The sequence below is a fragment of the Oryzias latipes genome, chromosome 16 (genome assembly GCF_053564925.1).
Source record: "Oryzias latipes strain Hd-rR chromosome 16, Olatipes_Hd-rR_3.1".
In the NCBI taxonomy this organism is placed as follows: Eukaryota; Metazoa; Chordata; class Actinopteri; order Beloniformes; family Adrianichthyidae; genus Oryzias; species Oryzias latipes.
The window spans coordinates 12,202,212-12,224,865 of record NC_136252.1 but is presented as its reverse complement, the minus strand read 5'-3'; the positions used below and the strand labels follow the sequence as shown (position 1 = coordinate 12,224,865).

Genomic DNA, 22,654 nt, shown 5'->3' with positions numbered 1-22,654 from the left:
TCACCTGCTTCACATTATTAGTCACATAATTAGGTGGACGTGGTTAAAAAGTCTGACAAAAGTGCCGTCAGCTTTAAGAAAGGGTCCACAAATATGATATAGCCTCAGGGAAAAACATTATTTCAAGTCAATCAACCATCTGTCGCCTTTTGGGAAGGGTTATGATCACACAATTCCTTTTCTTGATCTTCCACATGTCTGTATATTGTTAAAGCAAATGTGTATTCCCCTGCATATATATTTTCAAATGATATTTGATTACCATGTGTGTATGATGTGGGTCCGTATTCTGCAGCCTTACAGAAAATAAAAACATCTTTTATTCTGGGGTTTAGTGGATAAAGGCTCTCCTCTTCTGCCCAGAACAGGCAAGTGCCCAATGTCACTTCTGTGTGTGGTAGCAAAAACCTTGAGTTCTTACATATGAGTACATCCTCATAAACTAGTTCTTCTCTAAATGTCCAATATTGTTTTATTTTGTTTTCTCACCTTTATTTAACCAGGATAAAAATACTCATTGAGATTAAAATTCTCTTTTGCAAGACTGTCCTGGCCAAGAGGCAGCAGCACAACAATAACACATTTCTCATTTACAGTTACACACCATCAACATAAAAAAGTCAGTTTTAAATAAAGTATTTGCAGTTTGATAGCTTTGTCCCACGTTTATTTAAAAATAATTTGAAAGAGTCTAGAGAAACCAATTCTGTCAATTTAAACTCTTTCTGGAGTTCCTTCCAAAACTGAGCTGCAACAAATCTAAAAGCCTTTTTTCCCATCTCTGTGCGCACTCTGGGCAATGAGAGCAGGAGGAGGTCCAGAGAGCGCAGGCTGTAGCTGCTGCTGCTCTTCAGTTCTATGAGCTACAGGAGATAAGGTGGTACCAACCCAAGAATACATTTGTTAATTAAAAGGTACCAATCTTTCAATCTGCGATGGGACAAGGAGGGCCAACCTACCCAAGCATACAGAACACAGTGATGGGTTGGTGACCTCAAGTTTGTTACAAAACGCAGTGCAGTATCCAAAGCATGCAAAGCATCAGCAGAAGCATTCATATAAATCAAGGACAGACATAAAAGTGGCAGTGACAAGTTTCATACGGGCTTCAAATGACAAACAAGATTTGATCCTAAAATAAAAGCGTAATTTTAGTTTCAGCCTGTGAACCAGTTTCTGAATATGTGGCTTAAAAGTTAGACAGTCATCCCTTAAAATAACAAGGTTTTGTATTCGGCTACCAGCTCAATTAAATGTCCTTCTTTTGTAGTAATTGGGGGCAGGTTTTGGAGTTTTGGTTTGCCTTTAGGGAACAGCACATATTCAGTCTTGTTAGAGTTTAAAACCAGTTTTAAATGACAAAAGGTGTTCTGCATTTGATTAAAAGCTGGTTGGAGCTTTGATGTAGCAAGCACAATTAAAAGTGCTGAGATGTACAAGACGGTATCATCAGCATACAGGTGCCAGTCAGCGATAATACCTTTATCAAGGTCGTTTATATAGATGGTAAAAAGAAACGGCCCAAGAATCGAGCCTTGTGGAACCCCTGCGGATACCTTTAAAACCTTAGAATTTTGGAATGTTTTACTTCGAAGCCCATCAAGACGACTGTTGTTGTGATTTTGGGCTATACAAATAAAATTGAATTGAATTGAATTGGAACAGAAAAAAAAACACACACAAGAGCCCACCAGTACGATTTCTCATGAGTCGAGCCGAAACAGACAACTGTCCAACACCTTTCTCTCCAACAGCTCTGCGGATGCCTGTCTGACCTCCTATTTTATTTAGAATTGGTTGCCCTGGTTACAGAAAAGAATAATGAATCTAAGAGATGCAAGGTCAGTAGTTAACAACACACTCATTTAAACTTCTTGCTGCAGACATGGGAGTGTTGGTTCATAGTTCCTGCTGATCAGTTTGTATCCCAAACTCCCTCCACTTTCTCAGACACTACTTCCTCCAAATGGCATGGAGAAGAAAAAAATCACAACATAGCAGCCTTCAATGTGTAGGTCAACAGAGTTCAAAAAGCAGTCTTAAAAACAGCAGTCAGAATAAATAAAATGAAGAATATATATCCAGTAATTCCTGTTGTGATTCTGTAGGCGTGCTCTCCTCCAGTGCCTGAGCCACACCTGCACCTCATCTGCTCATCGTCAGCCATTCTATATATTTTCAGGTGGACCTTCAGCCAACGCCAAGCTATTGTTCACATCTGGAAACAATATTGACCGCTTTATCAGATCCGAAAGTTTTTTCTTATGTGTTCTAATCCTCCTGTTCTCCCATGTCGCTCCATAGCGGCCACCCGCCAGTTTGCACCTCTGCCTGCAGAACTGCCAGCCTGTCATCCTCCCTCTTTTCATCAGTTCAAAATAAAAGGTGTTTGTTTCACGGAATGCCGTGTCCGCATTTGGATTCCACCTTCCACCCACCTGTCATAACAATTCCCCACTTTTTATCACTCTAACAGCTGCAGTCTCACATCATAAGTAGACAACTTCATTTCTGATCACCGGCATCTGACTATTAATCAGTTTTGCATTCCTGTTAAATGTACACTCAAAAGGATATGTTGATTTAGGGTCCTTCATCCTTTTAGGCATTTTGGTCAGAGTGGTCCGGGGAAGTGAGCGGGTGTTGGAGTTGGTAAGTGTCGTTTTTGTCCTCTTCTTCACTGTCCTCCACAGCAGCCAACAGTGAGCCGTTTCAGGTTGTCTCGGTGCGCAGAAGGCCGCATTCATAATCCGTTAGATTACTCCACAAATGCACAGAATGCAACAGCATCAACACAGGTTAAATAGCACTGCAAAAAATGGCCATAGACAGAAGAATAGATGACACCAGGTTTTTTGTACCTCCCGAACACCATCATCCACTAGTACCACATTCATGTTTCCCTCCAGAGTGAGCCTTCATTTTCCTGCTTAATGTCCGAAGGCCCTCCAGGGCCTTTGTGAATCGTCCATCAGAAGCTGTGTTATTTGGGATGAAGGTACAACATGAGTGTCCAAACACGCTGCACACTCCACCTTTCTCAGTCAGAAGCATGTCCAGGGCTATTCTTTTCTGAAAGGCCATGAGGGAAGTTTCGCTCAGCTGTTCATGCACTGCTGTGAACATCCCTTCAGAATAAGTTAGCCAGTCTTTGCCCTTTGTAATGTATGTAATAAATTATGTCAACATTCTTGTTAGGTGTCAGAGGAAACAGTGCACTTATGATTAACACGTTCTCAAAGCCAGCTGCAACTTGGTCAGCTTGCTTGCTTGTATTCGTCTGGAACACTTCTGGGGTCCTCAATAACATAGATATAGGTGGGATCCTCTTCACACAGTTTGTGATGAACGGCTCTCTTTGATAGGTCTTGATCTTGAATGTGAATAACAGACATAAGTGAGTCAACAGAAACTGCAACAACGTTCACTGGACTGGCAAGATTTAGCAGGGCACAAGGGCCCGCTGCATTTCCCGGAAATGCTCTGCAAAGGGTGTCATCGCCACAGTACCACCAGGTGTCTGCTCTGGTTTGTTTCAGTGGGGTGGTGACATTGTGGGTGGATGAGCACATCCTGTCATCAATGTGGCCCATACTAGACTTACTATCTGCTAAAACAAAACAAGTCAAATTGTTTACAGCAACATTGGTGCGAAACACAGGTTTTTCTTTTTTGCTAATTTGATTGGTGCAAACACTTTGTCCCAAAGCAAGCATTCAGTTTTCCTGGCTAATTTACGCATCATTTTAACTATACATACTTCATTTAATTCAGGAAGTGGAGCAACTATTTTGAGTAAAGGCCTGGGACCTATGCATGCAATGCAATCAGACTTCATGGGCCTCTCAGCCTATGCTGCTAAGAGTAACCTATTATTTACTTGTGTTGTTACTCTGGTTACAACGGCAAATTTCATACTTACAGTTACTTGCTGTACGTTAAGGACTTTCACTTTGTGTCAATGGGCTCATTGTTTACAGAGTGTGTGGGCATGTCTTTGGTAGGGGCTTCATTGCCTTTTTGTTTTGTTTCAAAATGCTATAAGATAGGAATCAATATGTTTGATTAATTGTCAGGGCTGACAAAAAAGCAAGGCCCATGATTTTTTTTTATTTGAAAATGTGTTCTTTGTCTCTGCTCAGTTCAAGTCTGTAAGTCCTTCCAGGTCTCTCCCTAAGTGCTGCAGAGACCTCATGAAAAGCTTCACCGGTTTAAGACGTCAGGTGCACAATACATTCCGTCCCCTTTTGTGGCCGGACTTGGGCTGCAGCGGTGGGTGACTTTTCAAGAAACTTACAGTCTTTACAATGAGACAGGTGGATCCAGCTAGGTCAATTAGCTGTTTTTACCACTGTTAGTGTGGTCAGTAGTACTTGATAAGAGCCTTTAGGATAAAACCAGGTCTTCAGAATTATCATTTTTACCAGTGTGTAATCTCTTACTTTAATTAGTTTGTCCTCCTGCAGTGCAACAGGGGAGTCAGGCACACGGTTACTCTTTTGAATTTCTTTGTTTTGTAAAAATTTAGTTATGTATTCTACTAAGTAAAGCAAACATAAATAAGCAATAAAGTCTTCCATACATATTTCATAAGGTGTTCAGTAACATTGGGGGTAATATTTAAATACAGTTTTACTAGGTCTAAGCATCTAGTCCATTGTTGTCCTGTTTCTGCCATGCAATTTCTTAGGCAAGCTTTTAGTCATTCCATTAACTATTTTTAGCAGGCCTGAACTTTGAGGATGATATACACAATGATTTTTATTTATCTTATTTTTTAATATGATTCCGAAACAACTTCAAAAACGATTAAATACTTGAATAACTAAATGTGTTCCACTTTCACTGTACCGGTATATGTTTTCTGGTATTTCAAATCGTGGAATAACGTCTTTACATAAGGCTTTAGCCACTGAAATTGCATCTGGTTTTGCGCTTTGTTTAATCTTTTCGTCCATTTAGAAAAAAACCCATAAATAGTTACTAAAACATATTGTTTACCTTCTGATTTGTTCTTTTTCTTTTGTTAAAGGGACAATGCATACGAAAAACTGTGGTTTTCCTCTAAGATTGAGAAACACTGTACATACGCAGGATTGTAGCCTTAGCTAATTTTCATCCTCTGTTCTGTGCTGACCGTTGCCAGCCACCAAGAGACTGTGGACAAAATAAAATAAATAAAATAAAAAAGTACATTATTAACATGAAACCGCTTGACATAATTGACAAAAAATTAACATAACATAGATTAAGTCTAAAAAGGTTTAAAATACTTAGTCCCCCACGATATACATCAATAAAATCGCCAAAATCAGAACAATACTACCAACAAATATGACCACTTTTTTCACCCCCCAATGTTTTATTTTGACTTTTGTTTAGGAAACAGTTTTATGGCATTTTGGCTAGTGTTAGTTGTGAGTGCAAGTTTGGTTTTCAGCAGCCATGATCTTTATTGTTTTAAGAAAGATGGAAGTGTGGAGAGCTGTCGAATGCTTTCTGGGATTGTGTTCCAAGTTTGACAGGCTCGAAAGGAGAAAACAGTCTGTCCAAAGCTGCTTTTTCTGGAAGGAATAATGCAGTCACTTCTTGAACTTGCGCTGGTGCTTCTGTTGTGTCTTTTTTTGACAAAGTCCTGAAGTGGGGGAGGAACCAGACCGTGAAGGATTTTATAGATCAGGATGCAATCTGCATGTTGAATCGTATTGTCGAAGCTCAGGAGATTGTGTTTCTGAAGTATTTCACAATGATGGTGGCTTTTAGGCTTTTTGTCCAAAGTTTTCAGAGCTTGTTTGTAAACAGTTTTCAGAGGTTTCAGAGTGGTTCTGCATGCTGATGCCCAGCTGGTCATACGGTAGGTCATTTGTGACACAATCATTGCATTATAGTACATCTTAGCAGCATCCAGACTTAAGTTGTTTCTTATGTGTCTAGAGTTCTTGGTGAAAAATTAAGATGATGCAACTTTTCAATTAAACACCAGGTGAGACTGGTGTTGTAGACTTGGGTGGAGCCGGTGCTCGGGATCCAGGTGAAGCCGGAGTTGCAGGCTTGGATGGAATCTGTGTTCCGGACCTGGGTGGAACCTCTCTCCTGACACTGGATGGCGCCAAAGTCCAGGATCTGGGTGGAACCGTCAGTCTGGATTTTGGTGCAGCCCAAATCAGCACCAGGGGATGAGCAGGGGCCTCTGAACCGGATAAGGGGAATCCAGGGAGGAATGGTTTAAATGTTTTTGCTGTCCATGGAGGTAGCATTATTGATGCATCCGGTGGCTGTGGGAGTGAGGTGGTGGTGGTGGGGTCACTATTGGTTTGGGATGTTAGCCATTTGGTGGATTTTGCTAGGACAAACAGTGAGGATTTTTTATTTGCTGGTTTTTACTATTAGCAGTGTGGTAGCTCTTGGTGGTGACCCAGTTAGATGCGTGGCTAGCAGAGTTGGTGAGCTGGTAAAAAGGGGGGTGGGGTATCCACTGTGGTCTGCCAGTTAAGTATTTGCTCCAGCCAACTGTAGGCCTACTTTGGACTCAGCCTGATTAGTATCTATGTGGTCAATATTCAAAAAAGACAGGTCTGGGTTGGCCTCAACATCCTCAGCTATAGGAGCATAATCGTCAACAGGTGTAGGAATCCCAACAAAGAAAAAGGTTGCTTTCTATGTTTACCTTCATTAGGTGGCCTGGCATAGCCATTCTCCAGAACTCTTGTGAAGAGAATGTGCTGACTCCTTTTAGCTGGACATAGAATTTGTTTGCTATTGTCCTTTTGATTGACCTCTTTTGTAGTTATGTGAGGCCCATCAGCAGGAAGAGGTCTATAAATGGAGTTTGAGCAAGTATTGGGGGTAGAGACTGCAGTTTGTTCTTGTATTTAAACAGCTTTTTAGGTAGGAAAACTGGAGCTGACCGTGCGGCTGCACCACGGTGGCCATCTTGTTTTCCCCTCACTGAAATCCATGCAGATGTTCTAAAAGGATAAGTTGGTTTGGAAAATGTTCCTCATTTTGGAAGCATTGCTCGTTAAGCATTATGTTTAGCACAGATTAACCAACTTTTAAAAATATTTCTAGAGTAATTTTGAATCTATATGTTGTATATCACTGATTACCTATGTACTTCAATCCCTGGTGTTGAGAGATGTGTTTTTATCATGGCTCAATATTGTAGTCCATTTGTATAGGCTTTTTTGGAAGAATAGTTTTCCTTCAGGTCATATAGAGTTGATTGTCTTGCTCCATTTTAATCCAAAGTTGTTTTTCACTTTTAGGTGCATGCATTTGCTTCTCTAATTGTACTTAATGATCATTATGAGGAGCATCAACATGTAATTGAAGTGTGGCTTAGACGACAGGTCATTTTTGTCTGCAACAGCAACATGACCACAGAATGGCATTTTTCAAGTCACAGAATGATGTAACACATTAGTGGCAGACAGCCATTTGAAGCAGCCACTACAGCTTTCACACATATAGGCAACATCCTTGCCACAAAACCAAGTTTAGAAGAAAAATAAGCAACAGGTCTGAGTTTGTCACTATACATTTATCCAAGCAAAGAAGTCATATAATAGTTTCTGCAGTCTACAGTTTAAATAAAAAGGATTTGAATAGTCTGGGAGCGCCAATGCATCTATTAAAGCCTGTTTTAGATGACAGAAGGCCTCCTCTGCATCAGGAGTCATTCCAGCTTAGTTGACTTTGAAACGTTTTAACCACACATCAGAGCCATCAGTGACTCTGTCACTTCTGCATAGTTTGGTATTGTTAAGAACACATATTTCCATACTTAATATTTTTTGTTTATTTATTCAAATTCTTTGAGTTTGTTAGTTTAAATCATATTATCATACCAGATCACAATTTGATGACGGAGACCCCGGGGAAGACCCAGGACATGCTGGACAGACTACGTCTCTTGGCTGGCCTGGGAACGCCTAAAGGCCCCCCCAGAGGAGCTGGAGGAAGTGGTCGGGGTGAAGTAAGTCTGGGCATCTTTGCTTAGACTGCTGCCCCCGCGACCCGGTCCCGGATAGGCCGAGGCAGATGGTTGGATGGATCATAGTTTGAAGAAACACTAATTAATTGTTTTGTTTTGTTTTACTTGTATTTTTAATAGTTTTCTTTAGTCTTTAAGTCGACATTTTTGAAATGACACCGGCATTTACAGACACTTCTCTGCACTCACATGCAGCAACTTCCAAACAAACCTCAGCTCTGACTTCCCCTTCCTGGGAACTGAAATGCAGCTGTTAGGAGAGGCTGAATTCTTGTATTTGTGTCCAAACAGTTTAGCTGATTGTGGTTTTTGAATGAACCTTCAGTGGAAAGAATGAATGGAACCACTGCTCGCTTGCAAGTAAAATTTTAGTTTTTTTAAACTCTTGAGTCTTATTGAATCTTTCACAAGTATGTCACATTTTTCTGCCACAACTGAAGCTTTTTTGACCAAATGTATTTTCTACCAAAGATTTCAAGAAAGCCAATGTGTCCATTTTGCTTTTCTTTTTTTTTTTTTGGACAGGTGTCTTTGTCAGGGGATGCAATTAAAATACCATTGGTCATTAACATGCAACATACAAGATAACAAAATCTGGCTTCCACCGGAGGGTTCAAATTTAGATTACTTGATATGAATTAAAAATAAATGGTTGGGCTTTCACAGTAGCCCTGAAGGAACCTGGTGAAAGTAAACTTTCTCTCCTCATAAGTAAATGCAAACCAAAATTGATTCACTGGATGTACAGGAATAGAAAAAAAAACATTGTTTATGTCAACAACAGAAAGGTAGGTAGCATCCTGCCTTAAATTAGTCACACAAGGTGTGTGGATCTGGAACACAGGGGGCTCTTTAAACAACTGCCAGATCAACAGCTTGTAAATCTCAGACATTTCTCTACATGATGGATGTTTTTTTAAAGCTTTTTTAGTCATTACAATCCACAATCACTCCTGCTTTAACTAGATCAGCAATCACCATACTTTCTTTTCATACTTCTCATCTGTTCTGCAATTATTTCTCCACTTAGCCATTTGACTCATCACCAATTAAACAAAAACACAATTCACACGCAAAACCAAAACTCGTTTGTCAAAACCAATGAGTTATATCGCTAGAGGAGACACGCCCGCTTTAGAAGCCTGGCTGACGGTGGCGGACCGCGACGCCATCTTGGTGAGGTCTACAACGCCCATATGACAATGATTTCTATTGCTTTTAGTGGTGTCTAAGTAGCTTTTATATACTATATATATTTTTACATTATATATATTTAAACATATATGTAAATATATTATATTTATATATATAATATATATAGATACATCATTTGTTATTGTTAAAGAAGAGAAACAGTCAGCCTTAAAAGCTCAAACTTTAATGAAAATGCATTGTTGCAGGACTTCTTAAACATAAAAAATTATTACAAAGAATTTTCTTAAATAATTTCTAAACATTTAGAAGTTTTAGACCTCTTTGACATGCAATTTAAATTATTTAGAAAAACCCAACAATAAGCCAATAATAATACTAATAATAATAACAAATCAATAGTAAGTCAATACAAACAATAAATAATAACAATAAATAAATAATGAGTCAATAAATAAGAAATAAAATAATTCTATTAAAAATAATAATAAAAAAAATAAATATTTAAAAGAATTCCAAAAGTGAGCTACAGATTTACCCTAAAAAACAACAACAACAACAACAACAAAGAAAAACAATAGATTTATACTGATTAATGTGAGTGATCAATTTGTGTTACACAGATAGTAACACAAATCCTGATCACTCTGCATCAGGGTGTCATTAGTGACTTTGAGTAGGGCTGTTTCAGTGTTTTCCTGAGAGGGATACAAGTCAGCAGTTAAATACAGAATAAGAGAAAGAGAAGACAGTAAACTATTGCAGCTTTGTGTCACCTGTGCCAGTACGACAGATTCAATTCGAAACTATTCGGTCTGGTTGGCAGCGTCATCACGTTCCTAAGAATGACAAAAATGAACAGCATAAATAGTTGCAGTTTCACAGTGAGAGTAAGGAACAGAGTGGGACAAAAAGACGTGCATAAAGCTGTAGTTGTTTTTCTCACCTGTGCTGGTGTAAAAGGCAGTGCTTTCTGTGTAATATCTTCACAGTCCTAGGAGATACGCTTAAAAAGGAAAAGTTATAGTTTGACAGTGAGTGAGTGAGAGAGAATGAGTGAGTCTGTGAATAGTATCATATTTTTTCTCACCTGTGTCACTTTAAGAGGTTCTCCTGTCTGCTCTTCTATCTGGATGGCATGTTCATCACTTTCCTAAGTATAACACAAATGAACAACAAAGATAGAAGTTGCACTAAAACAGCAAGAGTGAACAACAGTTAGAAAGTTGTGTAAAATGAGTTTCTTCTTACCTGTGTCAACATCTCTGTGCCTTGGTCATCTTTCTGGGTTGCATCTTCACCATTCTGAGAGAAGCACAAGTTGATTGTTAATATTAAAAAAGAAGAAAGAAGGCATAAGATAGAGCAGTGTTTTTCAAGCAGTGTGCCGCGGCACACTAGTGTGCCGTGGGAGATGGTCAAGTGCGCCGTGGAGAAATTGCCCTCATTAACTGATCTAAAAACATTTTCCATCTCCAGGAAATCAGCTCTTTGTTCATCCAAACAGGCCCGGATAAAACACTGAGTAGTTAGGAATATAAAAGATCTTAAAATTACTTTTTCTTTGCGTTTATTTGATTCTATTAAAGACATTTTGATAAGAATGACTGTACCGCGATTTACCTGCAGCTATGACAGTTTGCGGAAAAGTCCCGTCCCTTTAACTGTCTCCACCAATCATTCTTGAAGGCTTAATCACATTTCATCAGTCTGACCAATCAGAAGTGCTTAAAGTCTTCACTTCTTTGTTCTTAATTCTGCTGATAAAGTCGCTCAGTTCTAACAAAAATACCAGCTAAAGCTCTTCTTTAGCGGTGTAGCTTTCCACAGAGTCCGGTGTCAGACCGTGAAACAAGTGGACAATACAATGAAGCTCAGAGACGCGAGTCTTTCTGCAAGTTTTCGGCAGTTTTCACACTCCATCTCCCATGATGCATTGGCTTAAAGAGCCAGTGTCCCAGCGCACAATGAGTTGTCCTTGCGAAACGCCTTGAAACCACAACAAACAAACAGTTTCTAAATTTTCTAATTTAACTTTCATTTCATCTCTTAGAAAAAACAGCCGCAACTTCCTGCTTTTCCGGCCACAATTATCACAAAAATGCACGTGAGATTGCGGGGGGGGGGCTGTCGATCAATACAGACCATGAATTTCTGTTTTTTTTTTTTTTTTTGGATGCTGGTGTGCCGCGGGATTTTTGTCAAGGTTAAAGTGTGCCGTGGCTCAAAAAAGGTTGAAAAACACTGAGATAGAGAACTGGTAGCCATAGTTTGATAGTGATGGTGGAAGATCAACAGAGAGCTATAATTTAGTTTTGTCCATCCTGAGCTTGTGTGAGAGGTTCTGCTCTCCAGTCTTCGCTCTGATTGCCATCTTCATGATGCTCCTTCAAACAAGGCAAATCAACACCTTACACCTTAGCACACACATAACTGTAGAGTTATGTAATTATCATTTGCTTACACGCTATAATCTCCATAATATGATTGTGTCATATCTATCTTTCAGTAAGAAAACAATGACCTGAACAGCTCTGATTACACGAGAATATGACGTTTCTGTTGTTTCTGATTAAATGACCCCATTCATGTCTGCAACCTTCTGTTTTCAGTAAAAAGAGGCTCCATGCACTAGAAAGGCAGAACTCCTCTGTGACAGTTCGCGCTGTCACAGACCAATTTTCCTTCTGCAGAAGTCTAGCAAAAGTTCTCATCTCCTGTGTGGTTTTTCTCTTTATTAAGGAAAAAGTCAGAACCCTGACAGTTCCATATACATTAATTTTAGAAGACATCTGTAATATAAAATATTTTTGAGATGAACAACTTTCAGTGAAAAAGTTATCCTACAAGTATCACAGAAAACATTTGCAAGTCTCATTTGAAAAAAAATCAAACGACACATAACATTGAAAAGTTCAAATGTTCAAATTGGTCAACCTAAACTGTCCCTAGGTGTGAATGTGAGAGTGCGTGGGTGTGTGATTGAGGACACTCTACCCTGCAACAGACTGGCGAACTGTCCAGGGTGTCCCCTGCCGGGATAGGCTCCAGCAGCCCCGTGACCCCAAAAGGGAAAAACGGATTAGAAAATTAATGAATGAAAGCAATGTTATTTGTAATGTAATGTTATTTAACTGACAACATGTTAAAAATGTTGTTTTTCAACTAACAGAATGTTTAAATACTTTAAATAGCCTGATTGCTTAAAAGTTTAGTTGGCCTCAGCTGTACCATTGCGAAAGATACGCCTCTTTGGCTGATAACATCAATAATAATAATAATAGCACCTTTCAAGATAGAAATCCCAAAGTGCTTCACAGTAAAACATGGTAAAACATAGCTTTTGGCTATTGAGAGCTGTGTCTGTTAAAACCAGGTTTTTAAAATGCACTCTGTAGCGGATGGGGAGCCAGTGCAGCTGGATTAACAACAGGGTGACGCTTGAAAACTTGGATGATTTAGTTAAAAGCCTTGCAGCAGCGTTCTGGGCAACTTGGAGCAGTTCTACAGATTTTTTGCTCAAGCATGTGAAGATGGAGTTGCAATAATCAAGACAAGATGAAATAAAAGCGTGGATGAGCATCTCCAACTCAGAACGTGACACAATTGGACTCAGTTTTGCTATGTTTTTTAGATGATAAAAACAAGAACGTACAAGTGACCCGACATGAGAGTCAAGGGATAAAACCGGGTCTAGAGTTACCCCGAGGTTCCTGACAGACGGCTTGATAAAGGAAGCAAGAGGACCAAGCCACTGGACTATCTGGGGGAGGCAACTGTCAGGAGCACAGACTAGAACCTCAGTTTTAGCTTCATTTAGTTGGAGAAAATTATCATTCATCCAACTCTTGACTGAATTCAGACACCTGCGTAAAATCTGTATTTTAAAAACATCCTGCGGTTTAAAAGACACATAAAGCTGAATATCAGCCGAGAAAGGCCTGAGGTTCCTCGAGAGTTAAGACGGAGAAGACGGGGAACCCGAGCTGGAGCTCTGTGTCGGGCTAAAAGGGGACGGTACCAACCCTCCGTGCCGTCCATCGTCATGGGGAATGTAAGATCGCTCCCTAACAAGATGGACGAGCTAACCGCTTTTACCCGGCATCAGAGGGAATTCCGGCAAGCTAGCATCATGGTGTTTACGGAGACATGGCTAACAGCGCTAACACCGGACTCGGTGGTGACTGTGGACGGATTTCAACTGATGCGAGCGGACAGGACAAAGGAGAGCGGTAAGAGAAAGGGAGGAGGACTGGCGGTATTTGTGAACAACAGATGGTGTAAATCCACTCACATCACTGTTAAGGAGCAGATCTGTAGCAAGGACATTGAACTGCTAGCCGTTAGCAGGAGGCCATTCTACCTGCCGAGGGAGTTTTCACATGTCATTGTGATTGCTACGTACATCCCCCCCTCTGCTAATGGCGATGATGCGTGTGATGTCCTGCACTCTGTGGTGAATAGACTTCTAACCCAGAGTCCCAATGCCCTTCTCCTCATCTCTGGAGATTTCAACCATGCCCCTCCATCATCCACACTACCAACACTCACCCAATATGTCTCATGTCCCACCAGAGACAACAGAACATTGGACTTACTGTATGCCTACTCCAAGGAGGCATACACTTCAACTGCACTGCCCCCCCTAGGAAGATCTGACCACAACCTGATTCATCTCCTGCCTGTGTACAAACCCTGTGTATGCAGGCAACCAGCTGTCTACCGCACAGTGAGGATATGGACTGATGAGACCGTGGAGGCTCTGAAGGACTGTTTTGACACTACAGTGTGGGAGGAACTGTGTAGTCCACATGGGGAGGACATTGACTGTCTAACAGAATGCATAACGGACTAAATCAACTTCTGTGTGGAGAACACCGTACCCACCAGGAAAGTACGTTGCCTCTCCAACAGTAAACATGGATTACTCCTGAGATAAAGGCTCTCCTGAAGGGGAAGAAGAGGGCCTTTAAATCAGGCAACAAAGAGGAGCTGAGGGCTGTACAGAAGGAGTTGAGACGCAACATCAGACAGGGAAAGATGAGCTACAAAAGGAAGTTGGAGGAGAAGCTGCAGCAGAACAACGTTAGCGGGGTGTGGCGAGGGCTCCACTGCTATCTTCAACGACCCCTACACCCATTGTGCTTCATCCGGACACCCCTGACGACTCAGCCCGCAGCCCCCTCCCCTCACCAACCCCCACACTGCCACTCACTAAAGCCCAGGTGAGATGGCAGCTCAGAAAAACAAAGGCAAGGAAGGCGTCTGGCCCGGATGGCATCAGCCCCAGATGAACTGTGCAGCGTTATGCTGTACATGTTTAGTCTGAGCCTGAAGCTGGGGAAGGTGCCACAGCTGTGGAAGACATCCTGCGTGGTCCCGGTTCCGAAGACATCCCGGCCGACTGACTTCAAGGACTACAGACCGGTGGCGCTGACCTCTCATCTGATGAAGACAATGGAGAGGCTGGTGCTCACACATCTTCGTCCCATGGTCAGCCAGTCAATGGACCCGCTGCAGTTCGCCTACCAGCCCGGTATCGGAGTTGAGGATGCTGTCATCTTCCTCCTGGACAGAGCTCTGTCACACCTGGACCAGACTGGGAGCTCTGTGAAAGTCACGTTTTTCGACTTCTCCAGCGCTTTTAACACCATTCAACCGCTGCTGCTGAGGGACAAGTTGGTGCACATGGGCGGGGACCAGCATCTGTCTGCATGGATGCTGGACTACCTCTAAAACCGACTGCAGTATGTGAGGTCTCGCCACTGTGAGTCAGATATGATCGTCTGTAACACATGAGCACTGCAGGGAACAGTTCTGGCTCCGTTCCTGTTCACTGTCTACACCGCAGACTTCATGTCCAGCTCAGCATCTTGTCACCTGCAGAAGTTCTCGGATGACTCTGCCGTTGTCAGACTAATCACGGATGACAATGACAGAGAGTATAGAGAACTGATTCAGAACTTTGTGGACTGGTGCCAGCGGAACTACCTCCAGATTAATGCAGGGAAAACCAAGGAGCTGGTGGTGGACTATCGCAGGCACACTCACTCCACATTAGCACCGGTGAACATCCAAGGAAGGGACATTGAGAGAGTGGATTCATACAAGTACTTTGGTGTTCACGTCAACAACAAACTGGACTGGTCACACAATACAGAAGCACTGTACAATAAAGGACAGAGCAGGCTTTATCTGCTGAGGAGAATGAGGTCTTTTGGAGTGCAGGGACCACTCCTAAAGACCTTTTACGACTCTGTGCTGGCATCAGCCATCTTTTATGGAGCGGTCTGCTGGTGCAGCGGCATCTCGGCAGCGGACAGGAAGCGACTGGAGAAGCTGGTGAAGAAGCCAGCTCCGTTCTGGGGCTGCCTTTGGACTCAATACAGGAGGTGGGAGAGAGGAGGATGGTAGCTAAGCTATCATCCTTAATGGAGAACGACGCCCACCCCATGTATGAGTCTGTGTCCTCACTGTGCAGCTCCTTCAGCGTCAGACTGAGACATCCTGTCTGAAGGAGCGACACCGCAGGTCGTTTCTACCTTCTGCCATCAGACTTTACAACCTTAGCTGCTCCCAGTGAACCACGTCAAACAACATCATCGGCTCTGTCTTATCTTACTCTGTGCAATAACCGATCGTATGATCATCCTGTGCAATATTTTGGAATGTATGTGTGTATATTGTGTATATAGGTGCTTATACTTACTCCATAGTCTTTTTCTTTTATATACTGCTCTCTGTTCCTGTACTGCTGCCGCAATAAGGACATTTCCCCATCGTGGGACTAATAAAGGAATATCTTATCTTATCTTATATTATCAGCATAAAAATGATAAGAAAAATCGTTAAAAAAACTTAAGAGGGACTTAAACTTGAAAAATACAGAAAAAGATCCACCCGTCAGATAAGAGGAGAACCAGTTCAAAGCAGAACCAGATACCCCAACTCAAATTTTTAGCCTGTCCAGGAGGACATAGTGGTCGACAGTGTCAAAGGCTGCGGTCAAGTCCAGTAGCAGTAGCACAGAGCATTTTCCTGCATCACTCTGTATCAGGATGTCATAAGTGACTTTGAGTAGGGCTGTTTCAGTGTTTTCCTGAGAGGGATACAAGTCAGCAGTTAAATACAGAATAAGAGAAAGAGAAGACAGTAAACTATTGCAGCTTTGTGTCACCTGTGCCAGTACGACAGATTCAATTCGAAACTCTTCGGTCTGGTTGGCAGCGTCATCACGTTCCTAAGAATGACAAAAATGAACAGCATAAATAGTTGCAGTTTCAGAGTGAGAGTAAGGAACAGAGTGGGACAAAAAGACGTGCATAAAGCTGTAGTTGTTTTTCTCACCTGTGCTGGTGTAAAAGGCAGTGCTTTCTGTGTAATATCTTCACAGTCCTAGGAGATACGCTTAAAAAGGAAAAGTTATAGTTTGACAGTGAGTGAGTGAGAGAGATGAGTGAGTCTGTGAATAGTATCATATATTTTTTCTCACCTGTGTCACTTTAAGAGGTTCTCCTGTCTGCTCTTCTATCTGGATGGCATCTTCATCACTGTCCTAAGTATAACACAAATGAACAACAAAGATAGAAGTTGCATTAAAACAGCAAGAGTGAACAACAGTTAGAAAGTTGTGTAAAATGAGTTTCTTCTTACCTGTGTCAACATCTCTGTGCTTTGGTCATCTTTCTGGGTTGCATCTTCACCATTCTGAGAGAAGCACAAGTTGATTGTTAATATTAAAAAAGAAGAAAGAAGGCATAAGATAGAGAACTGGTAGCCATAGTTTGATAGTGACGGTGGAAGATCAACAGAGAGCTATAATTTAGTTTTGTCCATCCTGACCTTGTGTGAGAGGTTCTGCTCTCCAGTCTTCGCTCTGATTGCCATTTTCATGATGCTCCTTCAATGAAATGCACCTGTTTTCCCCCCTAACATATGCCTGCCCATACCATGACCCCACCACCACCATTGGGTACTCGATCCACAACATTGACATCAGAAAACCACTCACCCACACGACGCCACACACGCTGTCTGGGATTCATGGAGGGATTCATCCATGAAGAGAACACCTCTCCAACGTGCCAGACGCCATCGCATGTGAGCATTTGCCCACTCAAGTCAGTTACGACGACGAACTGGAGTGAGGTCGAGACCTCGATGAGGACGACGAACATGCAGATGAGCTTCCCTGAGACGGTTTCTGACAGTTTGTGCAGAAATTCTGTGGTTATGCAAACCGATTGTTTCAGCAGCTGTCCGAGTGGCTGGTCTCAGACGATCTTGGAGGTGGACATGCTGGATGTGGAGGTCTTGGGCTGGTGTGGTTACATGTGGTCTGCGGTTGTGAGGCCGGTTGGATGCCAAATTCTCGGAAACGCCTTTGGAGACGGGTTATGGTGGAGAAATGGACATTCAATTCCCTAGCAACAGCTCTGGTGGACATTCCTGCTATCAGCATGCCAATTGCACGCTCCCTCAGAACTTGTGACATCTGTGGCATTGTGCTGTGTGATACAACTGAAGATTTCAGAGTGGCCTTTTCTTGAGGCCAGTCTAAGGCACACCTGTGCAATAATCATGCTGTCTTATCAGCATCTTGATATGGCACACCTGCGAGGTGGGATGGATTGTCTTGGCAAAGGAGAAGTGCTCACTATCACAGATTTAGACAGATTTGTGAACAATATTTCAGAGAACTGGTCATTTTGTGTATGTGGAAAATGTTTCACATCTTTGAGTTCATACCATAAAAAATGGGAGCAATAACAAAAGTGTTGCGTTTATATTTTTGGTCAGTGTACATACCTTTTTTCCATGTCGTTAAAGTAGTGCAAGAATGTTTTGGTGTAAAATGCATGTTATATGTATGATCCCATGGCATATTTAAGGTTGACTTGACTTCTGCTCTTGTCTGTTAAATGCAGATTTCTTTTTCTCTGAAGTCTGGGGGTTTCTTTTCTTTCAATCTCCACACAGAAACTATTTAAAGAGCTTTGTTTTTTCTTACCTTTGCTAGCTTGGAGCAGCCTCTTTGAGAAATATTGATGTATTGAAGACATGTGACTGAGGTGAATGTCTTGAGAGAATCTGGTAAGTTTACAAAATAAAACCCTCAGACTAAGAAAATATTGAATAAATGCACGCCTAAAAAAGAAGTTCCGGTCACATAGCTTCACCGTTGTGCTATCTTATAGGCACTTTAACGTTGGGAGTTGGGTCATCTAGACCCACTAGACAGTGCGCTGAACCTTTTTTCTTCAATGGTTTGTGATCTTCACTGGTGTCTATGGATTACATGAAATCTTTCCACCTTTATCCACCTTTGTCATGGTAGGGAGAACACGTCAATGTAAGGGTGCGGCCATCTAAGATAGCACAAGGGTTACATGTTCTATATCACTGTGCTGACTTCTTTGAAACAAACTATAGTTTCATCATCTGGACAAAAACAAGCGGTGAGAAGAGAATGGATGCTTTATTTAACCCATTGTGATGATCAGAATAATATCATGCTTTTCTAGGTCTGTTACCGTGTCAAGGTAACAGATTTGTGAAAATCATAGAAAGTCCAGGTCCAGCGGTTTTTGAATAGGACCTGCTCTAAGGTGGACTCAGTGCATAAAATGTGAAATAAATCCTCCTTTTTCACATTTTCACAAATACTGAAACAATCTAAAACTTCCAGGTTGAATATTTTTCATCCACCTTCCATATCTCATCCCATTTTGGGGTGTTAAGGATACTGGAGCCTATCCCAACCACTGTCAGGTGATGGCAGGAGGATGACTTAAAGTATTCAGTCAACCTGGGAAGCATGTTTTTGGACTGTGGGAGGAAGCTGGAGTGAACCTGGAGAAATTCCACAGCATGCAAAGGCCACACAGGAAGGAAGTGAATCAGAGAGAATGCTGACCACTACACCACAATACAGACTTTTGAATATGGTTTTTATTAGCAAAACTCTAAATGTGTTACAACAGCATTACATATGGAAACAGCATTCTGGGGTTTCTTAGATCAGTGGTCTCCAATTGTTTTGAAGTTACAGACTGATTTCATGTCAGACAAGATTTTCATGGCTGATGCTGGCGTCTAAATGTTCCCAGAAAATCCATTTTTCCTTCATAAATAATTTACATAAACTGAGGATTCAATATAGCCAAGCGTATTTGTAAAAGTTCTTTCTGATCCGTGTTCATTCCATAAAGGATTGATCTTCATCCTGTGTAAAAACTATCTGCAGTGGGTTTCAACTTTCTAAATACAACCAAATAAAAGGATCAAACTGTCACAATAACTGGTATTTTCTAGTTCCAGTGTATGTAATAAACTTGAATCCACTGCAAAAGTGACTTTAATAGCAGCATCCTCATAATAGAAGAGTCTGTTGCCATATATTATATATTTTATCCCCGCAGCCTGGTACCAAGGTAGCCATGGACCAGTACTGTTCTGGAGACCAGGCATTGAGAACCACTGGCTTAGTACGTCCCTTTAGCAAATGATACAGGCAGATAAAAACAATGGACAGAAAAAGCCATAGCAACCACAAATCAAAGACGATATTTTTTTCCACTATCATTCAGACTTTAAAGAGTTAATCTGAAGCCCATGTTCTGCACACAAAAGCACCCACTGCCGCCTAACTTGACTGATCCAAGCCAACCCGTGGACATCATTCTTGAAGATCCCAAGAGTCCCGGATCTGCAACAAAAACATAATCCTTCTTATGTATGTTGGTACACCAAGAGTCAATGATGACATGTCTTCTTAGCAGGGGGCACGTCACATGCAGGATCAAATGTCCCTTGTGACATTCACAGTAGCACAATTCAGCCAGTCTTTGTCTTCTAAAGAGGAACTGTGATTGTTGACATTTTTGCATTAATATAAAAATAGGAACAACAGAACATAAAGAAAGTCCAGTAAGAAACAATCAAAAATAAAAACTACACTAATACAAAGGAGAGAACGGGGTTCTCAGCTCGTTTGCTGTCTCTAAAGCAACTTACCTGAAGTCACGTCCTTGGGTTCAGCCGGTTCATCCTCATGTAGACACTGTTCCTCCATCCACACCTGGAGGTTTTTCAGCAGACTCATTTGACCTCAATAAAGGCGTCTTATCGGACCCTTTCTCCTCCCGCGTTTTTTCCACATATCGATGCAGAGTGCTGTAGATCTGGTCTTTGGGGCTGGACTTATTGAGCAAGGTAATCTTCTTCCAATCCTCTGTGCTGGGGGTGACAATGTTTGCCGGCGAGCGTCTTGGCGAGGGCGGGGTCGGGGTCTCGGCGGGGTCTTGGATCTTAAAGAAGATCTTCAGGTTCCTTTCTGCAAGCTCTTTGGCATGTTTACTTGAGTATTCATCCATGAGGTTATCCTCCTCCTCAACATAATCGTTCCAAAACTTTAGCTGCAGGTAGCTGATGGGGGAGAAGCAGCGAGTCACACAAATCACCAACAGGCCGGACATCATGATGGAGGCGATGACCAGCCAGCCCAGAATCTGTAGTCAAAAACAAGCATTACGGCCGGCTCAACACTGCTACAAAACATAGAAAGACTGACACAGCCAGAGAGGCACCAGACTGTTACGCTATGATCATAACCACCACCGCACAACAGGGAGGCATTGGCAGAATCCTCAAGGTGTCATGACCATGGCAACGTTTTTTGGAAAAATCGTTGGCATGGTCATGAATGTAGACAGTAGCAGTCAGATGTCAGTCAGTCAGATGGGGACAAAGCCATTCCAAAAGCAGGAGACAGCTGGGTGGCCACAGGGTGGGGGCTGCCGGATGGTCATGCTGGCAGCAGCACTGATTGGAGGATATGTAAGTGTCTCTGGATGGCGACCTTACATGTCTAGTGCCACCAGCCGCCCGGTAGCCGGCGGGTATTTAAAAAGCGAGCAATTCTGCACCACTGGTCATTCACAATTTAGATTTTGAGCAGACATTAGAATCAATTCATTCACACATTTTTAGACAACATGCTTCCCAAGAAAGCACAATGTTCTGTCCTTTTCGTGTTCTTCTCAACATCAACCGCAATTTGTCAATCCGCAGGTCTCATAGTTGCTGTGGTGCTGTCAACACCGTGATCAGTTTTGTGCAGCATCAATGCCGTCTCCTCATTTGGACCCACGGTGGCTGGGATCACCAGATTGTCGTCAAGTCATCGCTGGGCCCCCGGTCCATGTCATCAGCCCTTGTGGAGTGTCCACACTGCTGCCGTACGATTTGTATCAAATGGACAGTAGCAGTGGGACGGCAGCAGGGTGGCTGGAGGGTGGCAGTCTGAAATCGGGCAATCATTAGACGTTTTTGGGGACATTGGAGACCCTTCTATCAGTCAACTATCGTGCTGATGCCTTCCTGCCACCCGCCTGCCACTGAACTGCCACCGTGCAACCTCAAAATGTGTCCGGGCGGCCACTGACCGATGTCAAGAATCTTTTGGTCGTCATAAATTTGCGGCCCCCATAAAAATACAACTACAACCTCCTGATTACAAATGTAAGAGCAACATTTGTTTCAAATCCTCTTTCTACATTCTTTCAGCAATCCAGCTCAAAGCTTGCGGGAACATCAATCAGCAATTCACAGTGCGGGCAAAGAAACCAAAGATGCTGACGTCCCCTAAACTGCAAATAATTCATTATTCATGTTTCTTTGAATATTTTGGGTGAGTATCTTACCTGAGAATGAGCTCTGAGGGTTAGCAGAACTTCCTCGCTTTCATTTCCAGCACTTTTACAAGGAAACATTTGAAGCTTTGTAAGGCATTCGGCTGCAGAGTTCACCCCCCTGCACACATTCTTTCTGTACCTGGTGGAGTTGGCCCCCGTCATGGCACACTCATAATAGCTGCCACGCAACAGAGCCACAGCAATCCAAGTAGACGGCGCCACCAGTGAACAAGCACTGATTTTGATGACAGTCACTCCCATGCTCTTCAGATTCCTCCACTTACATAGCTTTGGGTTGCGATGGCAAAACCCTGTTGTCAGTTTCCAAGTCTTCTTGGTGATTATAACGCCAAGCAGCAGCAAGGCCAGGGCTGGCACCAACAGAAAGACTAAACCGTAGGTAAAATTCAGCTCATTGCAGGGACATTTGAAGGCTACCATTGAGAAGATCTGCTCTCCACCAGCCGTTAGCAGAGCAACCAATCCAAATCCAAAGTTGGTTTGTTTGCTGGCAAACTTAAGAAGTGGCTGAATCGTTTCCATATCTGCACACTGATAGAGCAGACACAGAAATATGAGCTCAGTTTCATTTTTACCTCTTATACATGTGGTGACTTCCTGAAAGCAGCGTCAGAAAAGTTTCAGTCTTTGCAATCTGATGACAGTAAACAGGATTACTTTACACCTGAGCGGTATTCCAGAAAGCAGGTTATGTGAGGTAGCTCGATAATTTTGATGGTAAGGAAGCAGATAACCTCAGCTTTAGGTACTAAAATCAGAGGTATGTTTCAGGGTATGTCAAGTTGCCATA

The 22,654-nt window shown here is 42.2% G+C and overlaps 1 protein-coding gene across 1 annotated transcript; it reads right to left on the bottom strand.

Annotated features, from left to right (window-relative positions):
• Positions 1 to 19,081: 19,081 nt before the first annotated feature.
• Positions 19,082 to 22,512, bottom strand: LOC110014136 (calcium homeostasis modulator protein 6-like). Its single transcript, XM_023964678.2, has 3 exons — positions 21,853 to 22,512; positions 20,165 to 20,658; positions 19,082 to 19,856 (listed from the first exon to the last, which is right to left on the bottom strand). The coding sequence occupies exons 1-2, from the start codon at positions 22,384 to 22,386 to the stop codon at positions 20,200 to 20,202; spliced, it is 993 nt and encodes a 330-aa protein (XP_023820446.1). The 5' UTR covers positions 22,387 to 22,512; the 3' UTR covers positions 19,082 to 19,856; positions 20,165 to 20,199.
• Positions 22,513 to 22,654: the final 142 nt, after the last annotated feature.